This window comes from Channa argus, chromosome 13, assembly GCF_033026475.1.
Source record: "Channa argus isolate prfri chromosome 13, Channa argus male v1.0, whole genome shotgun sequence".
NCBI classification, from domain to species: domain Eukaryota; kingdom Metazoa; phylum Chordata; class Actinopteri; order Anabantiformes; family Channidae; genus Channa; species Channa argus.
In genome coordinates this window covers 11538649-11557236 of record NC_090209.1, presented here as the reverse complement: position 1 = coordinate 11557236, position 18588 = coordinate 11538649, and the positions used below count along the sequence as shown (strand labels likewise).

Here is an 18588-nt window from a genome sequence, read left to right as displayed (position 1 = left end):
CATTTTTATGTACACTTTCGGCTTATCCCGTGAGTTTAGGTTCGCCACAGCGGATCATTGTCCGCATTTTGATTTGGCACAGTTTTTAAGCCGGATGCCCTTCCTGACGCAACCCTCCCCAATTTCTACCAGGGTTGGACCGGCACAGGTCAACATCAGGTTGTAAAAGAGGAACAAAATTCTTTGCAGATGTAATATTAATGAGTGCCATCTCGCAGAATTAGACCTCTTACATATGGGATAAGACAACACCTGTAAAATGTAAACATTACAAGCAACAAGAATATAACAGGTTTCCATTTACCAAATTTCTGCTCAATCCAGTAAATCCAAACAGTACTTACACCAGAGTTTCATCCCAATTTCTCTAGGGCTCTGGTGACACTTTCATCAGGTGCAGTATTATTAGGAGTGAAAATACAACATGAATCTCCAAACATCACACAAACACCTTCATTCTCAGCAAGGAGTCTAGGACCATCCTAATTTGCCAGCTTCTCCGCCAGGCGTTCTACAGCATCAGCGGTCTGTTGAATTGTTGTTGGTTATAATGTATGTAATTCATCCAATCAACAATTTTGTTAATGGCACAAAGAAGACTCAAATCCTGCTGGTATTTAGTTTTTAATTTTCCATCAAATTATCTTTTATGGGCACTGCACTTCTTCCCTGGAGAGTGGGGAGATGTCATGTTCGCTTCCAACCTTGGATTCCAAACATCACCTGTGACACGTTCCTGTCCAGTTCTGGGATAGAGTCTGTTGTGGTTTTCCTCCACAGATTCTTCACGTCTTGCAAAGCCTAGTTTTACTTGACCAGTGTACTGTGGCAGAAGGAGTCTCATTCTTTGGTGTTGTTCTCACTGTTGCTTTCCTTCTTCACAGCTTGGGGAGTCAGCATGCAGGCACGCCCTCTTGCACTCATCCTCTTTTTCACCGGGAGAACCTTAAGTGTGAGTGAATTAGTGAGTGTTCTCCTCCAACTGGCTCCCTGGTTCCCTCAAGGCTGCTGCCCTCTGGTGAGCGTTGGGCACAGCCAGAGAGAGGTCGTCCACAGGCTTTGGCCCCTTCCTGCAGTGGGTGGTGTGTATCCATGTCTGTGCATCATTTGGAAGGGTTCGTTCCACCTCCTAGAAATCCTTCAGCTGGAATAGAAACAATGTCTTTCACCTACTAATGTATCCCCATGTTCATTAAAACAACCTGAGAAATCTCAGTCAAAGGAGACCTTCTTGTTCGTACCAATTTTGTTTTGAGTATGTCAGTCATAACAACACAATATCTCTTCTCTCAATTGGGTATCAACTCAACAAAATCAATCATCACACGGTCAAATAGTTTAACAGATGGAGGATGTGCTCCCTGTAGCTTTAGTAATGCCACACAGATAAAGCAACATTGACAATATTTCTGTGCATATGATACACACCCCTTGGTAAACCCCTTGGAGTTAAGAACATTTCATCCATTAACAGTTACATCAGGCATGTAAAGTAACACTGTATCGTATCTCAGCCATCTTACTGTAGAAAGGCGATGAGTCTCTGCTCCTAGAATAAGAGAGAAAGATTGCATAAGGAGGCAAAAGAGTTGGATCAGCCTTTTTCTGCATCTGTCACAGCTTGCAGGCGTCATAATCCATCATCTACAGGATCCATCTTAGCTGAAAAGTAAGCAATATGCTGTTATCTGCCATCGTGGTCCTGTAACAAAACAGATGTCATACAGCCAAGTCCCTGGTTAACAAACTTAACAGTGTGACTGGGGAACACTGATGTGGAGTCTGGTTATGGTGCTCAAATTATTTCATCATAAGCTGAGTTATTTTCCAAGCAACCATAAATTTCTTTCTTTATTCCTTTCTGTCTTGATAATTTTGATTCCATTGTTTTCAGTATGATGTCATACCCAAGCAACTCATCATTTGTTTCTTGGTTAAAGAAATGAGAATGGATTATTTGATTATGCCCTCAGCTGTGATCACGTGACCTAAATAAGTAACTTTAGGGCAAATTCTAACATAAACAGAATGATTTTATGTCTGTTTTCTGCTCAACGTTTGAGTAGGTTACACCTTATCTGTCAGGGTACAGATCATCAAATCATCAATGTACTGCAACAGAGCTGATCCTGCTGGTAAATACAATATCTCGAGATTTCAGCCGATGGAAAACATCTGGACTTCCTAAAAACTCAATTAATAAAACAAATCTCATCCAGGTAATTCTTATCATATTTATTTTTTAAGGAGAAAGCAAACAAGTAATGACTGTCCGCATACATAAGGAATGAGAAAATTACTTTATCCAATCCAGCAACAAAGAAGTTATTCGGTTGTGGAATTTTTTACTGCTCGCAAATCCTGAACAAATCTCCACTTTCCACTATCACGCATCTTTATCAGTAAATATTCACAAGACACAATTTCAGCTGGTTTTCTTTATCAATTCAAAAACTGATGTAATTCCATCAGTGGCTTTTTGTTTTAGAGCTTTATGTTTTGCATTTACAGGTTATCACAGGGTACACAAAGGCTCACTGTGACATCAGGGTGTATAATTATGTGACCTACTCTATAACAAGGATAGCTTCATGACCTTTTACTGTGAAATATTCAAATCTTAGTTGATTCACACAGGAAAGAATTGCTAGCTTATCTAATCCTAACCCTGTCCTCTCTGCTTGCACCTATTTCCCCATGTGTTGTCGCCACTATTTCTGACAAGGAAAAAAGTGTGTGTGTTTTCTGCTCAGTCACAAGCATGCAAAACAGAACTAAAAGACTTCCTGTACGTATGTAAAATATGGGGAACAGCATTTGGAACGTCATAGAAACAGTTTTGTTCCCCAGAGAGACTGGACAAAAGTGAGCAATAAAACACTGATAGCTCTGATATTGAACATATTGCTCAAACAAATCCACATTTATTCCAGCATGTGAGCTTTATCAAGCAGTTTTCATTGCATTTGTCCAAAAACTGTCAGTGCATGTCTGAGCAAGCATTTCTTCATTGCAGTTTGCAAATTAGTGTATGTGTTTGTAAGCATGTCTTCATGCAGTGTGTGTCAGTGTGCATTACCTCCCTCCTTTGGTTCAGTCATCAGCAACTGTTCCTGGGACACTAGCTTTTCCTCCTACCGTCTTTTTGCCACTAGGGATGACTTCTCAGGACAATCTCTGGGTCTTTCCTCCTCAATCCCAGAGGGTCCTTTGCACAATGTCCCCTTTGCTCACGTGTGTGGCATCCATCTGCCGCTACTGAATGTCAGCCACATCCAGCTCATCATTCTCTGCCTGTCCATCGTCATCAATGACCTCTGTCATATCTTCATCCTGTATTACAGACTCTCTGGGCCTCCCACTTCGACCATGTTTTTTTCTATTCCATCTATCCCCTCCTGAGGTGTTCGCAAATGAGGCAGACAATGAGAATGCAGAAAGGGAGGAAGATGAGGATGAGGACGGAGATGTGGTCAAGTCAGGTGGTGGTTGTTGTTGTGGGAACGTTTGTCGTTGCACTCTTTGTTTATGGTGTCCTTGCTTCATGGTGTCCTTGCAGTGTTGGTTGTGCTAGCACTGATGGGTAGGAGTCCAAGCCAGCGTCAGGTTTCAGTGCTGTAGTCTGTGGACAGAGAGAAGACACACTGGGAGTATATGATGTTGGTGTGTGTTCTATTGAAGCTTCATCTGTTCTGTGTGGTGCAGCTGTCATGAGTTTTCTTTCTTTTTTTATTTCAGTTGTCTTCTTTCCCTAAACTCTACTTCAATTTTCTTTTTTCACATAACATTATGTAAGTTACACATCTGTTTGTCTGACACATCTGTTTTGTGACACTCTTTTTAGCCTTCAGTTTCTTTAGTTGATGTAACTCTTTTTTTTCCCTCTAATGTTTTTAGCTTATTTTTATTAAAGCAACCTGCTCGAGGAAAACCAAACTACCCAATCAAAAGTTTCAAACGTTTAAGACTTTTGTCACCATACTTTTCAGAATCTTAACATTTGGAGAATCTACTGTATTCTCTGCTGTCTGTTTGCCCTCTTTTTTCCTCCATTCTCTCATTGTCACTCAAATCCTAGGGCTTAGTCCGAGTGTGCGCACTTCTTGCCACACTTCCAGTAAGGCAATGACGAAACTCTTAGTTATACATTTGGACCTGTCCTGTTCAATCTGCTTGAAAAGATCAAAGCAAAGTCCTATCAAAAAAGTGTTCACATTTAATGAGATGCAAGTGTGAGAAAGAGAAGAGAGGAAATTTTTTTTTTTTTAAAATAGATTAACATTGCTTTACACTGCTTCTCATTCAGCCAGTCGCACTCACAATCACACACACTCACACATCGATGGGGGAGCTGCTGTGCAGCTGGCCAACACTCAGCTGGAGCAACTAAGGTGGGGTTCAGTGTCTTACACAAGGACACTTCGACAAGAGTGGAGGAGCCGGGGATTGAACCAACAACTGTGGTATTAGTGGATCACCCCTCGGCCTCCAGCACCACAGTCACCCAATTTTAATGCCTTCAATTTAAAGCAAAAAGAAAAACAAAATAACACATAAAGTAGCAAACACTGACTGTTCAGTGTGCAACAAAACAAAAATATGACATTATAAAAAGATAATAATATTTGGCAAAAATTACATTTGAACATGACCAGTGTAAATAAAAACGGACCAAAATTATTTTCTAAATTTCTGAAAAGCTTAAATGTTTGAGAGATGTTGCCTTTTCTTATAACAGAAGACTACACTGCAGTCATCTCGTAAGCAAATGTTCAAACTATGTGGCCATTTCAGAAGGCAGCAATAATGTTAAGAAAACTGGGAACCAGATTGATACTATCTTCACTTTTAGCTCAGACAACCGTTCAGTGAAGCCTCTAACAATTCTTCTTCTCCTGCCTGGCATGAAATACTGCTTTGTGACTGTTATTAAACTCTTGGTCTCTGTCCCAGACATGTTTGGTGATATGGTATCAGTAAACATAAAATCCTTGACATGCATTGGATTATTTGAAATATGTAAAGTGGTTTGTCTGAGAAACACAATACACAGTACCTGTACTTTGAGATATTCTTTACTTTTACTCCACCACAATTCAGCTACTAATATTGTACTATTACAGTGTTGTACAACTATAATACAAATATTGTACAAAAATTTCTATGTCATGACCCTCATCAACAAAAGTGAGATGTTTGAATTTTAACAAACATATTGGACTGTAAAAGATGTTTTTAATAATCCTGCCTCTTTCTAACGTGAACCAGTAATGGCAATTTAAATTTAAAAAGAGAGCAGCCCTGGGCAGAAAGCTGAATGATGGCTTCTTCCTCTGAGGAGCTAAAGAAAATAAGCTAAAACAGCTTTAATAGTCAGAGGAGGGTAATTATAGGTCAACAACAGCTTAGTGTTTCAATTGTGTGTTGGCTTCCTGTCAATCACGGTAACCATTTCTGTAAGCGGCATGGACTGAGTGGTCAAGGCCTTTAAAGATGTTGAAGTATTCTAAATATCTGCAAAAACTACTAATGCAAACTGAGGGGAAGGGGTTTACAGCTAAGTCGTCTATGGGAAGAGGCTTTTCTTTTATTTCCCTCACGTGTTAATAAACGTATAGAGAACAAAAGCAGCCAGACTTTACTGCTTACTGCAGGCTGCTTACTGCAGCTAAGCAAATATTGAACAGTGGCATTACCATGAAACAATTCTTTATTACCCACATGATGTGCCAACGTATCCTTGACTTTCTTTTTCTTTTTAGAGAATGCTTGACACATACATGGAAGAAATTGCTAAATCCAAAAACAGTGCTCCATATTATAAATTCCACAACATACAGATTGTGCAAATTCACTTCATGCTGTGCTTAACAGAACTATTATATTTAAAAACTGTACTGTAGCTAGTCTAATGCAACCATAAGGGGACACAAGCCAGTGTCTTCTTGTGCCAGTCCCAAGTCTGGATAAATGCAGAGGGTTGTGTCAGGAAGAGCAACCAACGTACATTACAAACAACATTCAAAGGCATCTAACTGAAAAGTATAGATAATACATTTTGTTACTTGAGTTTTTTCTGTTCACCCAAATCCTGACGCATCTTCTTCACAGTCCAAAACACTGAACGTGACCCTGACAAACAGTAACTGCAGTCTTTTTAGAAAGTACTAACACAAATTCTCCCATCAGTCTACAAACAACAACTAATATGGTGGTAAAGTGAACATTTTAAAAGCTGTTTGGAAAATTATTAAAATTCACATCAATACATACAGACAGACAGAGAGAGAGAGAGACGGGGGAGAGAGAGAGAGAATTGAACAACAGTGTCATCTTGTGACCACTTGATGTAACCCAAAGTATGTTGGCACAATAGGTGCAGAAGTTGGCATTTTATTAGGTACACCAAGCCTCAGATAAATTAAAGGGGACATTTGACCCCCCCCAGAGCTGCTTTACAACCACAAAACAGGACTTTTATAAAAGACCCAAGATTAAGTCCAATGTGAAACAGCTGCTGTTGTTGTAAAATCATGTGATTTTAAGGCAAACTGAAACATTTTGTCCATTATTTAGTGCCTAGCTCTTCCCTAACTTACCAGATGGTTTTGTGCCTAGTCCTAACCAAAGTGCCTAGTGGACTGTACAGTACCATATGTATTTCTAACAAATAATGTAATTTTAGTTTTTTTTTCTCTGTGATGAGTAGATACAAACTGGTTTTCTGCATGAGCATTTATTTTTAAATAGATGGGGGTTTTACTACATAAAATCTCTGCTTTTAAAGTGTCTTTGCTTTTAAAGCGACCCAATCTGATCCCATTTGAACAGGTTAAACTGTGGCACGACAGGTTCTCATCTGATGCGCAGTCTGAGCAGGTTCCTTGTCTACAGTGTGAGCAGCTCCAATGTCTGATTTTCAAAATATGTTATGAATGTGAATGAGCTTGTTTTAACATTGTTGTGGCTAATTGTTGACATTAACCAAACAGAACAAATTTGAACAGTGATGCCAATAAAAACACACAACTCTTTATACACACTTCCAGTAAGCAGAACTCCTTGACCATATTGTTTCGATTCCTGCTTAAGTGCAATTACACACACTTAAGAATCCTGGTTACTAGAAATCCTGGTTACTCGTCCTCCAACTTAGACCGAATAACCAAATTTAATTTCGAAGCCTGATGCAGACATTTTAACTGTAAAGTGACAAAAAACGCTGGTTTCTGACTTTTCTTGTTTGTGACAGCAGAGTGACAGCGCAAGGGGAGAGAAAAGAAAGGGGGGATGCACACTGCTGATTCACAATGGGAACTGTCTGAATTTTTAAAATTTTCGGAAAAAGTGACTTATTGAGACTTCTATGAGGCACCTTGTGTTAGTAAAATTTTCTGTCTGACTGTCTGGACTTTGTTTTAAAAATGAGGCAGCATTACCCGTTATTGATCTCTCCCTTCACTCATGTTTGCATGCATGTTTCTGTCTGGAGGAAGCTGATTAGAAACTTGATCACACTAATACATCGTAAAGACTTTTGCTTTTTGCAAGAGAAATTGACCTGGGGAAACCAGCTGTCCCCTGATATCAAGCACATCAAGAAACTATCATTGCCTTGTGTAGCCCCACCCAGCCATCAAGGGCTGCCTTGGCGCCGGTCCCGAGACTGGTCAAAATAGGAGGGTTGTGGCAGGAAGGGCATCTGGACTCATGCCAATGAACGTGAGGAACATGTTCTGCTATGCTACAAAAAGTCTACACACCCATGTTAAAATGCCTTGTTTTAAAGATGTGAAAATATCAGACAATCACTATATCAACTATAATCTGTGCAATTCAATTAAACAAACTGAAATTGAGTACTGTAAAAAAACAATCAAACTGATGTTAAATAGTCAGTGCACACCTGCCATTAATTCAAGTGACTATGATTAAGCCCGTATAAGGTTCAACTGTTCTAGTAATGACCTCAGTTACAGCCATGATCTGCAGACAGCTTAAATAGCACCTAAGGGATCTCATTGTTGGAAGATTGTTAGAAAATTCAAATTCCAAGGCATAAGATATAGCATTAAATGGTAACAATATGCTTTACTAAACACTGGATGTCCATTCAAGAAGAAAAGTGGCCCCAGAGATGCCAAGAGGCGTACACCAACATTAAAGGTGCTGCAGGAATTTCTTGTAGTACACAACCAGTACTTGCATCTGACAACAATGTTCCATATTCTTAGTATGTCTAGGCTGTGGGGTAGGGTGGAAAAATAGAAGCCTTTTCTTACAAAGAAAACAGCCAAGCCCGGCTACAATTGACAAAAACAAAATAAGTGTGAATGCTTGTCTGTACGTGTCTCTTTCTCTTTGTTGACACTGAGACTGGCAACTGTCCAGAGTATACTCCACCTCTCACCTAATTGACAGTTGTTAACCAGCTTCTTCCTGTTTTGTGGCAGTGCAGAATAGCCTAAATATCTTTGTATTGTCTGTACAAATTCCAGCATAAGGTTTAAGATTATTTTCCCTCAGAGAAAACACTTGAACATTGCTGCAATGATACACCAATTATTCCAACAATGCCTTCCGTAACAAACTGTTGCGTTTTCAGTTGTATCATACTCTACATAAGCATGATAATAATAAAATAATGACTCATATTCATTCCTATTTTTAATTTGAATTTTTATTGAACATTTAGTTCAGTCCGACTTGCTCCACACATGAAGAAGGTAATACATCCCTTCTGGATTCTGAAGAACTGACACTCTTTTAGAAACAGTCTTCAGTTTACGTCCATTAGCACTTGCCCTGACATCCGGGACAAGTGCTCAGCGGCTCTGGTCTAATCTGCAGCTCCATCACTTGGATCAGTTATGGCTAAGTTACTGTTTTCATTGATGTTTGTTACCAAAGTAACTTGACTGGGATGAATGAGCGGATGATTGTACTTTGTCACTGAGTGTAACCAGGGAAACATTCTGTATTTGAGTTTGTGTCACTGTAAGTTTCATTAGCTTCTGTCACAGTCCCCGTTTTTGGACTTCAGTTTTACTTCCTGCTCCTGGCTTTTATTTTTATATCCCTCTGCACCACTTCCCAGTTAGTTTCTTAAGCTTCTTGTGTCTTGTTAACCCTGATTGTTTTCATCTGTGCCCCCTGGTACTTATACCCAGCTCTCCCCACTGTATTTTTGTTTATAAATCCCCTCTTTTCACATTCCAAACCTACCCTTGCCGTCTACTCTTTTCGGGTATTGCTACAATTTAATATACACCCAAAAAAGTGGTACAGCTTCAGCTGTATGGCAGAACTGTGGCCTGTTTAAATTTTCCGCACTGGGCCCATTGTAAATCATGTTCTTGGGAAACTTTAACAGATAGACCTGGCAGTACATCCATGTTGGAATGGATACAATGAGTTGTGAGTTGTAATGTTCTGAGACTGAACAAGGAAATAAGACTATAATAAGAATATAAATTCCAATGATGTGAAATTCATAAGCTGAGTTTTGGTTTTATCGGTTTTAAATTTACTCATCTGCTGTCATTGTTATGAAACTGTGATGCTTGTGTTAACATTAACATTTAGCCAGCATTTTATAAGGCATTGGCCTGTTTGAACCACTTGGTCCAAAGTCATCTCTAAGCATAAAAACATGTTTAAAACCTGTGGTGTACCACCAGTGTGTTCCAGGTACTCCTCAGATGAGCAATGTGTCTTCCTGCAGCAAACAGGTTTGTATCTGGCTGCTTTAGCAGGTGAAGCATTACATTCCTCCATTTATAATCACAGTTAAAAGGTGAGTGTCTGTAAAATGAGAACACACTCTATTTAAAACAGCTAATAATGCATATCAATATCTTTGTAGTAGTTTATTCTGTGAATAGACAAAACAGAAAGTATAGTGGCCCCTAGGGACAATGCATGTACAATTATATAACTGCACAAACAAAAAGAAAATGTGCTGCAAATCAGAAAACACAAATACGAAAGAAGGACACGCTGGCCAGACACATTCTGCAACAGGAGCTGTACCTCACAAAGACTTCAGGAGTGATGGACTTGGAATGATGAACTTACACAATCTGTAAAAAACAAGGATTACTAAGCATTCCTACATGCCCTCTGAATGGACACATTTGTAAATGTTCTGAAGGAGCCAATGCTGCCTCATGATGAAGCAAAATCTTAGGGCTAAATATTAGCTACCTCCATAGATAAATGAATGATTAACACGCTAATGCATGTTATTCTGGTGCTGTTGAAAATGTGTTTTTGGTCTTCTTGTGAGAATTCCATAGAAAGAACTTGAATGCCAGTCTAGGTAGCTGTTGCATTGGTTTAGGCTTTACAGACCCTTGAAAAGGTGTGTCGGGGCATTAGCTCCTTTGCATTTAAAGCTACAGACACCCCAAACGTTTGCCAGCATCCTGAAATACAGAAATTTTCAGACAATGCCAGAAAGCCTGATCTGATTGATAACACACTGTTAGGAGACCTCTAAGGCCTATGTAAACTTTAAAGGTATATTATGAGACCTTCAAACAGGAAAAGTGCGTCTGCCTTAAATCGTCCCCAAGATTCAACAGCATACGGCTAATTTGCTTTCAGACCACTAAGTAGTAAATTCAATGTCCATAATTTTTGCTGTGAAAGTCTCTTTTTTTTTCCTGTCATCCTCTATTAACCCAGTCACCAATCTTGTCTTGTATTTACAGACACCGTGACTGTGTATACAAGTGACATAAGAAAAGAACAGGACCTGTGGCACAAATATGACCACAGGTCAGCCAGTCAGATGCAATAAGCAAAACATAACAATGAATCAATAAAACAAACCTCAGACCGACAAATGAAGGGAACAAAATCAAAAGGCCGACAGAACAGGGAAGTTGGGAAACCATGTCCATGAACATAGAAAGTTTGCTGCTCCAGATCCAGTTTGTCCCCACATTTAAAACATACAATAATCATATCTACAATCAATAGCAGCATCTTTCTTGCTGGCTTGCTACACCTCAACATCCACACAACTAGGACTGTGTGTCTTTAAGACTCTGCTTTAATTTCCATTGGGCCTTTCCACCTCTACAGCAAAACCACTTTGGGTGATTATAAACCTTCACTGAGTTTTGCTTTTCACTAAAACAGCCTTTTATCATAAATGGCAAATGGCCTGCTAATATAGCACTTTTATCCAAAGCTCTTTCCAAGGCTGCCTTTCATTCACCGGAACATACACACTCATACATTTACACCAATTACAATGGCTGCCATACAAGATGAGCAACTGACCTACCTGTAGCAACTTTGGCCATTTACACTTCTGGTAAATGATCTGCATATTTGATTTGATTGGAGAGTGATTTGAATGTTTGGGCAGTGGCCAAAATGGGTGTGGTAAAGACAATAAAAGCTGAGGTATTGTTTAAAGCCCCAGTGTCTTTTGTGCAGGTCTGCTCGATTTTTATACAACGTGATATAATTGTGCTACGACAGCTATTATTATCCCGTTTATTAATATTAACAAACAGCAATTTATTTTTTGTTTTGTCAACATTGAAGCCATCTGTTATTGGCAAATATCAACTCTGACAGCTTGTAAACACCAGAGACTACAAACTCTAAGGAAATGGCATCAAGCAAGATGGACTATAAGGTAATAGAAAACCTCTAACTCTAACTATACATTACACCAGAGGTGCTGGAAGTACACAAACTCAAGTTAAAGTGCAAGTACTTGCCTAATAAAATACCACTTTGTGCTTTGTCTAAAACTCACTTTTACAAAATGACAAATATTCCATTAAGAAGACAATGTATTTTAAATAGCACTGAATTTGATGTTGTTGATAACATGGATGTACAAGTCTAATCTAAATCTACTGGTCAAACTCCTCATATGAATCATCATTGCCACTGGAACAATAACAGCAAAGCTGGTAAAGTGTGAGCAGTTGTTAACCAACGTATGTGGTTAATCTATAATAATACATTTATTAGTTGATATTTATTGATGTTATATTTTGCATTAGAAATGCTCATCTGTAAAAAAATAACTAGTCACTAAAATAAATGTAGTGGAGTAAAAGTACAATATTTCCTTCTGAACTGTAGTTGAGTAAAATAACCAAAATAAAAATATTCTAATAAAGTACATGTACCTCAAAACTGTACTGGCCTACAGTACCTAAGTAAATGAATTTAGTAACTTACCATCTCTGCATCACAGAAGATTTTCAGAGAAAAATTATTCAAGGATCAGTGAATATACATGTTCCATTTTTGTTCTGTAATTGATTGTCACATTTATAGCCATGCACCTCACTACAATAGTGAACTACAATGCTGCAATTACTAGTCTGTACAAGCTTTAATATAGTTTCACATCCTCAGGTCTTTAAAGTGTCAGTGCTAAGGACCATGGATGCTTGGAGTTTTTTCGTCAGGATTGAGAGACACTGTAATGTTGTTTTTGTTTGTCTGCTTCTAGGTGTTTAATGATCCGATCCACGGGCACATAGAGCTGCCCCCGCTTCTCGTCAGAATTATTGACACACCTCAATTCCAGAGATTACGATTCATCAAGCAGCTGGGAGGGACCTACTTTGTCTTTCCTGGAGCCTCCCACAATCGCTTTGAGCACTCCATTGGGTATGAGTACATGTATTTAGACACAGACACACATTGTGTTTTAAGGTGGTTACAGTCTAAATTGAGGAGACTGATTTGACCACCTACTAAATCAATGATACCATAGTAACCATAGCATACCTTAGGTTATAAAGCAGTTCATGTTTTGGGTATTGCAGCATAATACTCCAGCAGTAATTGTGGCTTAATGAAGATTAGTTTGTGCTGTCATGCATTTTGTGTAACAGGGTGGCACACTTAGCAGGAGAACTTGCACAAGCTCTGAAAACAAGGCAGGAGAATCTCAACATCACTCCCGCAGACATCCTCTGTGTGCAGATTGCAGGTCTTTGCCATGACTTGGGTGAGTGTCACATACTTATGCACTATTACATCTAACAGATTAAATATAGGAAGTTTAAAAAACTACATAGAAATTGGTGATGATCTATAACTTTCACATACTCATATGATAATAAATTAGACTGACTATATCCTACAATAAAATTTCACAGGAATGATGAACACTTTTTCAGCTACTGTCAGACCTTTGATGTATAATATTTGCACCAATGTTTAAATGGCGAAGTAGAAAGTTCATGTCACGTCTGTTGAAATTGGTCAAGATTGGAATAAATGTGGAGGGGTCAGGATCTTCTACTGTTACAAATAAAACATATTTCTCTGTAACTAGGACATGGGCCATTCTCCCATCTATTTGATGGCATGTTCATGCAAAAAGCACGACCAGAAAATAAAGAAAAGGTAGGAAACAATTAACATTTTCAGTTTCTGTGATCTGTGAAGTTTGACAATGTGATAAAGCACAAAAATAAAGCACAAATTAACACAGCGTGTGTGTGTGTGGTAGGTGATGATATCCACCACTTTGGTGAGATTGTGAAGGTTCTCAGTCATCCAGGTTTAGTTATCTGAAGGTTAAATGATCTCAACTGGACTTCTTTCTTTCTTTTCATTAAAAAACAGAGAGCCATAAAAATAGTTAAAAGCGCAGACATTTAAGCAAAAACTAATACATTCTTCATTAGATTGTTTAGCTACACATGGCAGTGAATTAACACTCAAAAAAATAATATCAGTAGGCACTCAAAAGAACAGTTAACCCATATAAAAAGGGCAAATTGATGCAGCTGGATAATGGCACAAGGCATGATAGAGATTGAAATGAAGTGGGCCTAGTTGGTTAGAAGTTGTGATAATGCAAAATGTATCTCATTATTAAATAAAAGGATCTTATAAAAATTTGAAATATCATTATACCAGGAATAGTTATCAAGTTTTAATTATGTTACAGTGAGATACAGAGCATGTTTTACACTGCTGTACTAAAGCCCTGTAAGGCAGATCCAGGCAGAGTTTGTGTCACTTGTTGTGGGACCCAGGAGATTTACATCAAGGTTTAGTTGTGTTTATTCTGTGTTATCTGAATCTTTCAGGCACACCAGCATCTTGTGGGTCATGTAGACTATGAGGAGAAAAGGTGAATAGGTTTAATATCTAGTTTAAATAGAGAAGGGGGAAAAGTGTAAGTGATGGCCCAAGCTCAGATGTGTGGAACACATGTGAAAGTAGACAAACATTGCCATTTAAGTTTTAACAAAATAACCAATTCCTGGAAAAAGCTGTTGCCAGGTACTTTCTCATAATAATATTTGCATGGCTCTATTTATCTTGCAGCATGAGGATGTCTCTATTCGCATGTTTGAACACCTGGTTAAATGCAATAAGCTGGAGTTGGAGATGGTGAAGCATGGCCTGGACCTGTCAAGAGACCTGGACTTCATTAAGGAGATGATTTACCCCAAAATTGTGAAGAATGGTGAACCGGTCAGTCCTGTCTGTGTTTATTGTTTGATAGCAGGCATTGGTGCAGTACGTCTGATATCACAACTGTGCTGTCATCTTTACAGTGGCCATATAGAGGTCGAACAAAGGACAAGTCCTTCCTCTATGAAATTGTATCAAACAAAGCAAATGGCATTGATGTGGACAAGTTTGACTACTTTGCCAGGTTTGTCTTGTTACGATACAATAGTCCTCATTTTTTAAGTTGATGGAAAAAACTACTATGTGTAATTTCCCCTGAACAATTCAAATATTCTCTTTATCATTTGTACAGTAGTATTGTTCTCCACGGTACATTGATATGATTAATATGTCTTGTTTTTCAGAGATTGCCACCACCTGGGCATGCAGAACAACTTTGACCATCTCCGCTTTCTTATGTTCACCAGGGTGTGTGAGGTGGATGGCTATCGGCACATCTGCTCTAGAGACAAGGTGCCGACAATGTTACACCTTCCTTTTTTAAACCAAAGTGTTTTTTAGGTTTTCAGTTACTAACTTATAGGCAATGCTCTCAACAGGAGGTGCATAACCTGTATGACATGTTCAACACAAGAAGAAGTCTCCACAGAAGAGCCTACCAGCACAAAGTGAACAAGAACGTGGAGATGATGTGAGTACCTACCCTCCTCACTATATGTTGGTCCTTTTTTTAAGCTTGGTCTTCTTGGCAGATCACTTCCTTTTCTTCAATATTTACTCTCTTCCATGGTATCAAGTGAAATATTCTCATAAGTGATGATGTTATCCTTGTTTATGCAGGATCACTGACGCTCTCCTCAAAGCAAAAAATGCCATCAAGTTTGAAGGCTCAGGGGGGAAGCTAGTATCTCTCGTCAATATCACTGAAGACATGGAGGCCTTCACCCAGCTGACAGGTCTGTATTCACCAAGAGAAAAACTAAAGTGCCTAAAGCTCAGTTTCTTTGTTGCTTGTTTGTGTCTTCAAACAGCACTTTTCACCTTTAATGTCACATCAAGTCTGTTAAGCAAACCTAACACTATGTGGGGTAATAATTTGGCCTGGAAATTAAGTTTTAAATAGTAAATATTAGTAGGGAGGTTCCTTCCATTAAAGGGAGTTTTTCCTCTCCTCTATTGCCTGAGGCTTGCTCCAGGTAGAATTGTTGGGTTCTCTCTATACATCTTTATAATCTTGACTTTATTCTGTAAAGTGCCCTGAGATGACTTTTTTGTGAATTGGCGCTATATAAATAAAGTTGAATTGAATTGAATAGAATTGAATTATCTTATGGGTTACAGCCTTAATGTTACTGGATGTAAGAATTAGTCAGTCCTAAAAGTATACTGCAGAAAAAAAACGGAGCACTTTTAGCATATAATTATAAACACTACAACCTAATTTGTGACCTTCTTTGTGGTTTGTTGTAACTGAGCTGTGTTGGCCACAGATCAAGTGTTTGAACATATCCTGTTCTCCTCATCTCCTGATCTGGCTCAAGCAAAATCCATTCTACAGAGGATCATGTCTCGAGACCTCTACAAATATGTGGGACAAGTTTTGGATGACAAGCCCACCAAGGTGTGCACTCTTGTTTTTGTGTGCCTGTAACTGCAGCACATGTCTGACATTTAAAATGAAGACCACAGACAAATATGGAGGTGACAGAAACTTTTTAACTTATTCTGCCACACGATTGACCAGCAATACCTTGGTAATGTTTTGCAAAAGACACACTAAAAGGTGGTATTTTAAGATGTTTAGATTCACAAGAAAACTTTGGATGAGCTTGAATTTGGATGAAAACGTAGATTCCTACTGTGTGTTGCCAAGATAGAATAAATCATATATCTTCTCCTCACTCCCTCTCTCAGGAGAAGATTGACAGTTTGAAAACCAAATTGGTTCAAGCCCAGACAGAAGCTCTGCCTGACAATAGAATGCACACATTATTTGAAGTCACGGTGAGTCTAGACATTTACTTTTCATAATTTTCTTAAAATCTGGACATATATATATATTTTTTTTTAATTGTATTTGTAATTTGTGGCATAATTAAATACAGGCTTCTCTCTCACTGTTTTCTTTTAGATTGTTTCTATGGACTATGGGATGAAAGAAGAAGATCCCATTAATAATGCATATTTCTACAGCAAGCACTCCCCTGATACAGCATTCAAGATCCCACAAGACCAGGTCAGAACAGAGGCAGCAAAATTGTATTAACTTTCCTTTGCTTGAGCTTTTTATTTGTATTTTTTTATAAGACAGCCTCTATTACATCATTATTCTCAAAATTATACTTCTGTCTTTCCTCAGGTGTCCAAGCTTCTCCCAAAGCAATTTTCGGAGAAGTTTATCAGAGTTTACTGGAAGACGACTGATAGCAAGAGTCTGGAGGCTGCCAAGAGGCAATTTGAGGTGTGGTGCAGAGAGAATTGGAGCCTACTGCCTCAGGTAACATTTAGATTTTATTATATAACAAGCATTTTGATCATGAACAAGGAAGGAACATTTTATATATTACATTTTATCTGAGCCCTGGGATCTGATTGATCCTGAATGTTGTGTTGGCCCAGGGCTGCAGCGATGTAGATTAGGTATAAGTTAAGTATGATTAATTATAGGTTAAGCTACTAATTATGGTCTTGAGATGTAGAACGTAGAGGAAAATACCTGTAACAACTTCTGAAAACCAAAGATGGGACACTTAAAATTGTTTTGTTTTTTTCTGACCAAATACAAAGACACAAAATAGTCCAAAACATACAAATGCTCCAACAGTGGTCAGTGAAAGCTTTGATCAGCTCCAGTTACACTCTGCACTACTCTGTTAATAGTAATGGGCTTATGTGTATATTTGTATTAACTCTAGGATCGAGACACAGAAACAGCTGAGCTCATCCCTGGAGAAAGAAACCAAAACAGTTAATATGAGGATGTGGAAGATCAAGAAGCTCAAAAAAGAAAGCACTCTCTGTGGACTGGTTCATTGGGATGGTTTGAATCATAATCAAAAATGTCCTTCCTTCTTTCTCCTTCTGCAGTTGTGTGTGTCAGGCCATTAATTCATTCAGCACATCTGTGCATTCATATCTTAGCATATACTGAGCTTTAAAAATATTTAAGGAGTTGTTAGCTTGTGTTTATTGTGGCAAGTGTGTTCATTGGTTGAAAGTGAGCTAGTGTGCAACAAAAACCAGCACTGAGACTTAGAATCGGTCCTCTGTGCCCGGCTCTCCCTCTCCCTGCTATCAAACAGCTTAATTTTGCTTGTTACACTTCACCATACTGTGCACAGCACTTTAGGTATAGTTGTAGTTACCAAATAACAATGAATGAAAGAATGTTGAAAAACTTTAGCAGAAATCTTTAGTCTTCTCCGAATGGTCGGTCAGGTGAGCCTCACTATCTCTACAGCGCTTAACCAGCACTGTTCAGTGAGTCTGTCTGACAGGAGGCTTCCACTGCACCTCTTCACAGTAAGATAAGTTATGGATCAAACTTCTATCAAAAATGTTACACACTTTAAAATTAATTGACATATATTTTGCAGGGTTTTTGTGTGGTTTCCATAGTTTTAACTTGGTTATTTTATTGTACCTTTCCTTATTTACCTTACCATTTATTGATACTTTGTCACTGCTCAATTATTTTTATCTCAAAGTTGTTTTAATCCATCGTAATTTTTATTTGTGGCAGCATTTTTATTTGAATGATTTTGGAATTAATACAACTTGTTTAATTTGCTTATGAGACTTTATGATTACATTACATATCACAATAGTTTTATTGCACTAATACATAAAGCTCAACAGACTTGTTGCATTCTTCAAAGTAATAATTTTTATGAATGGGATTTAGACAATGGTCACTGATTTTTGGCTTTTGTGTGAAAAATAATCGTATATTTAATCATATTCATCATATTTAATCTCTTATGTCTTTGAGAAGGGAAACTTTAAGTTTTGTATTCCTGTTAAGAGGGTTTGATAATTGTGAAGCTCTATTTGAAATAAAGATCCATATGGTGTCTTATGGTTATGGTTTTTATTTTCAGTCTCTATGTGAGGATTTCATAACTGTAAATGTATTTAGTCATCCCAGTGAGAAGTACAGTAACTGTTATG

General features: G+C 38.2%; 1 protein-coding gene and 1 long non-coding RNA gene across 3 annotated transcripts; one reads left to right on the top strand and one right to left on the bottom strand.

Moving 5' to 3' along the window:
- Positions 1 to 1010: 1010 nt before the first annotated feature.
- LOC137140334 (uncharacterized) lies at positions 1011 to 12480 on the bottom strand. Its single transcript, XR_010916440.1, has 3 exons — positions 12214 to 12480; positions 3080 to 3622; positions 1011 to 1144 (listed from the first exon to the last, which is right to left on the bottom strand). It is a non-coding gene; the product is annotated as an uncharacterized lncRNA (long non-coding RNA).
- Positions 11433 to 18491, top strand: LOC137140332 (deoxynucleoside triphosphate triphosphohydrolase SAMHD1-like). Of its 2 annotated transcripts, XM_067528643.1 has the most exons (14): positions 11433 to 11656; positions 12491 to 12651; positions 12879 to 12994; positions 13325 to 13395; positions 14329 to 14478; positions 14562 to 14662; positions 14823 to 14931; positions 15018 to 15109; positions 15259 to 15374; positions 15909 to 16039; positions 16333 to 16422; positions 16550 to 16654; positions 16778 to 16915; positions 17334 to 18491. In XM_067528643.1, the coding sequence occupies exons 1-14, from the start codon at positions 11630 to 11632 to the stop codon at positions 17388 to 17390; spliced, it is 1464 nt and encodes a 487-aa protein (XP_067384744.1). In that variant the 5' UTR covers positions 11433 to 11629; the 3' UTR covers positions 17391 to 18491. The 2 variants fall into 2 exon arrangements, with proteins under 2 accessions (XP_067384744.1, XP_067384745.1); XM_067528644.1 differs by lacking the exon at positions 16333 to 16422.
- The last annotated feature ends 97 nt before the right edge of the window (positions 18492 to 18588 follow it).

Excerpts from the sequence above, each read along its gene's own strand:
- LOC137140332 (XM_067528643.1), top strand. The coding sequence starts at position 11,630 with ATGGCATCAAGCAAGATGGACTATAAG. Across the intron at positions 14,663-14,822 it reads AAGTTTGACTACTTTGCCAG|AGATTGCCACCACCTGGGCA; the intron begins GTTTGTCTTGTT and ends CTTGTTTTTCAG. Across the intron at positions 14,932-15,017 it reads ACATCTGCTCTAGAGACAAG|GAGGTGCATAACCTGTATGA; the intron begins GTGCCGACAATG and ends TGCTCTCAACAG.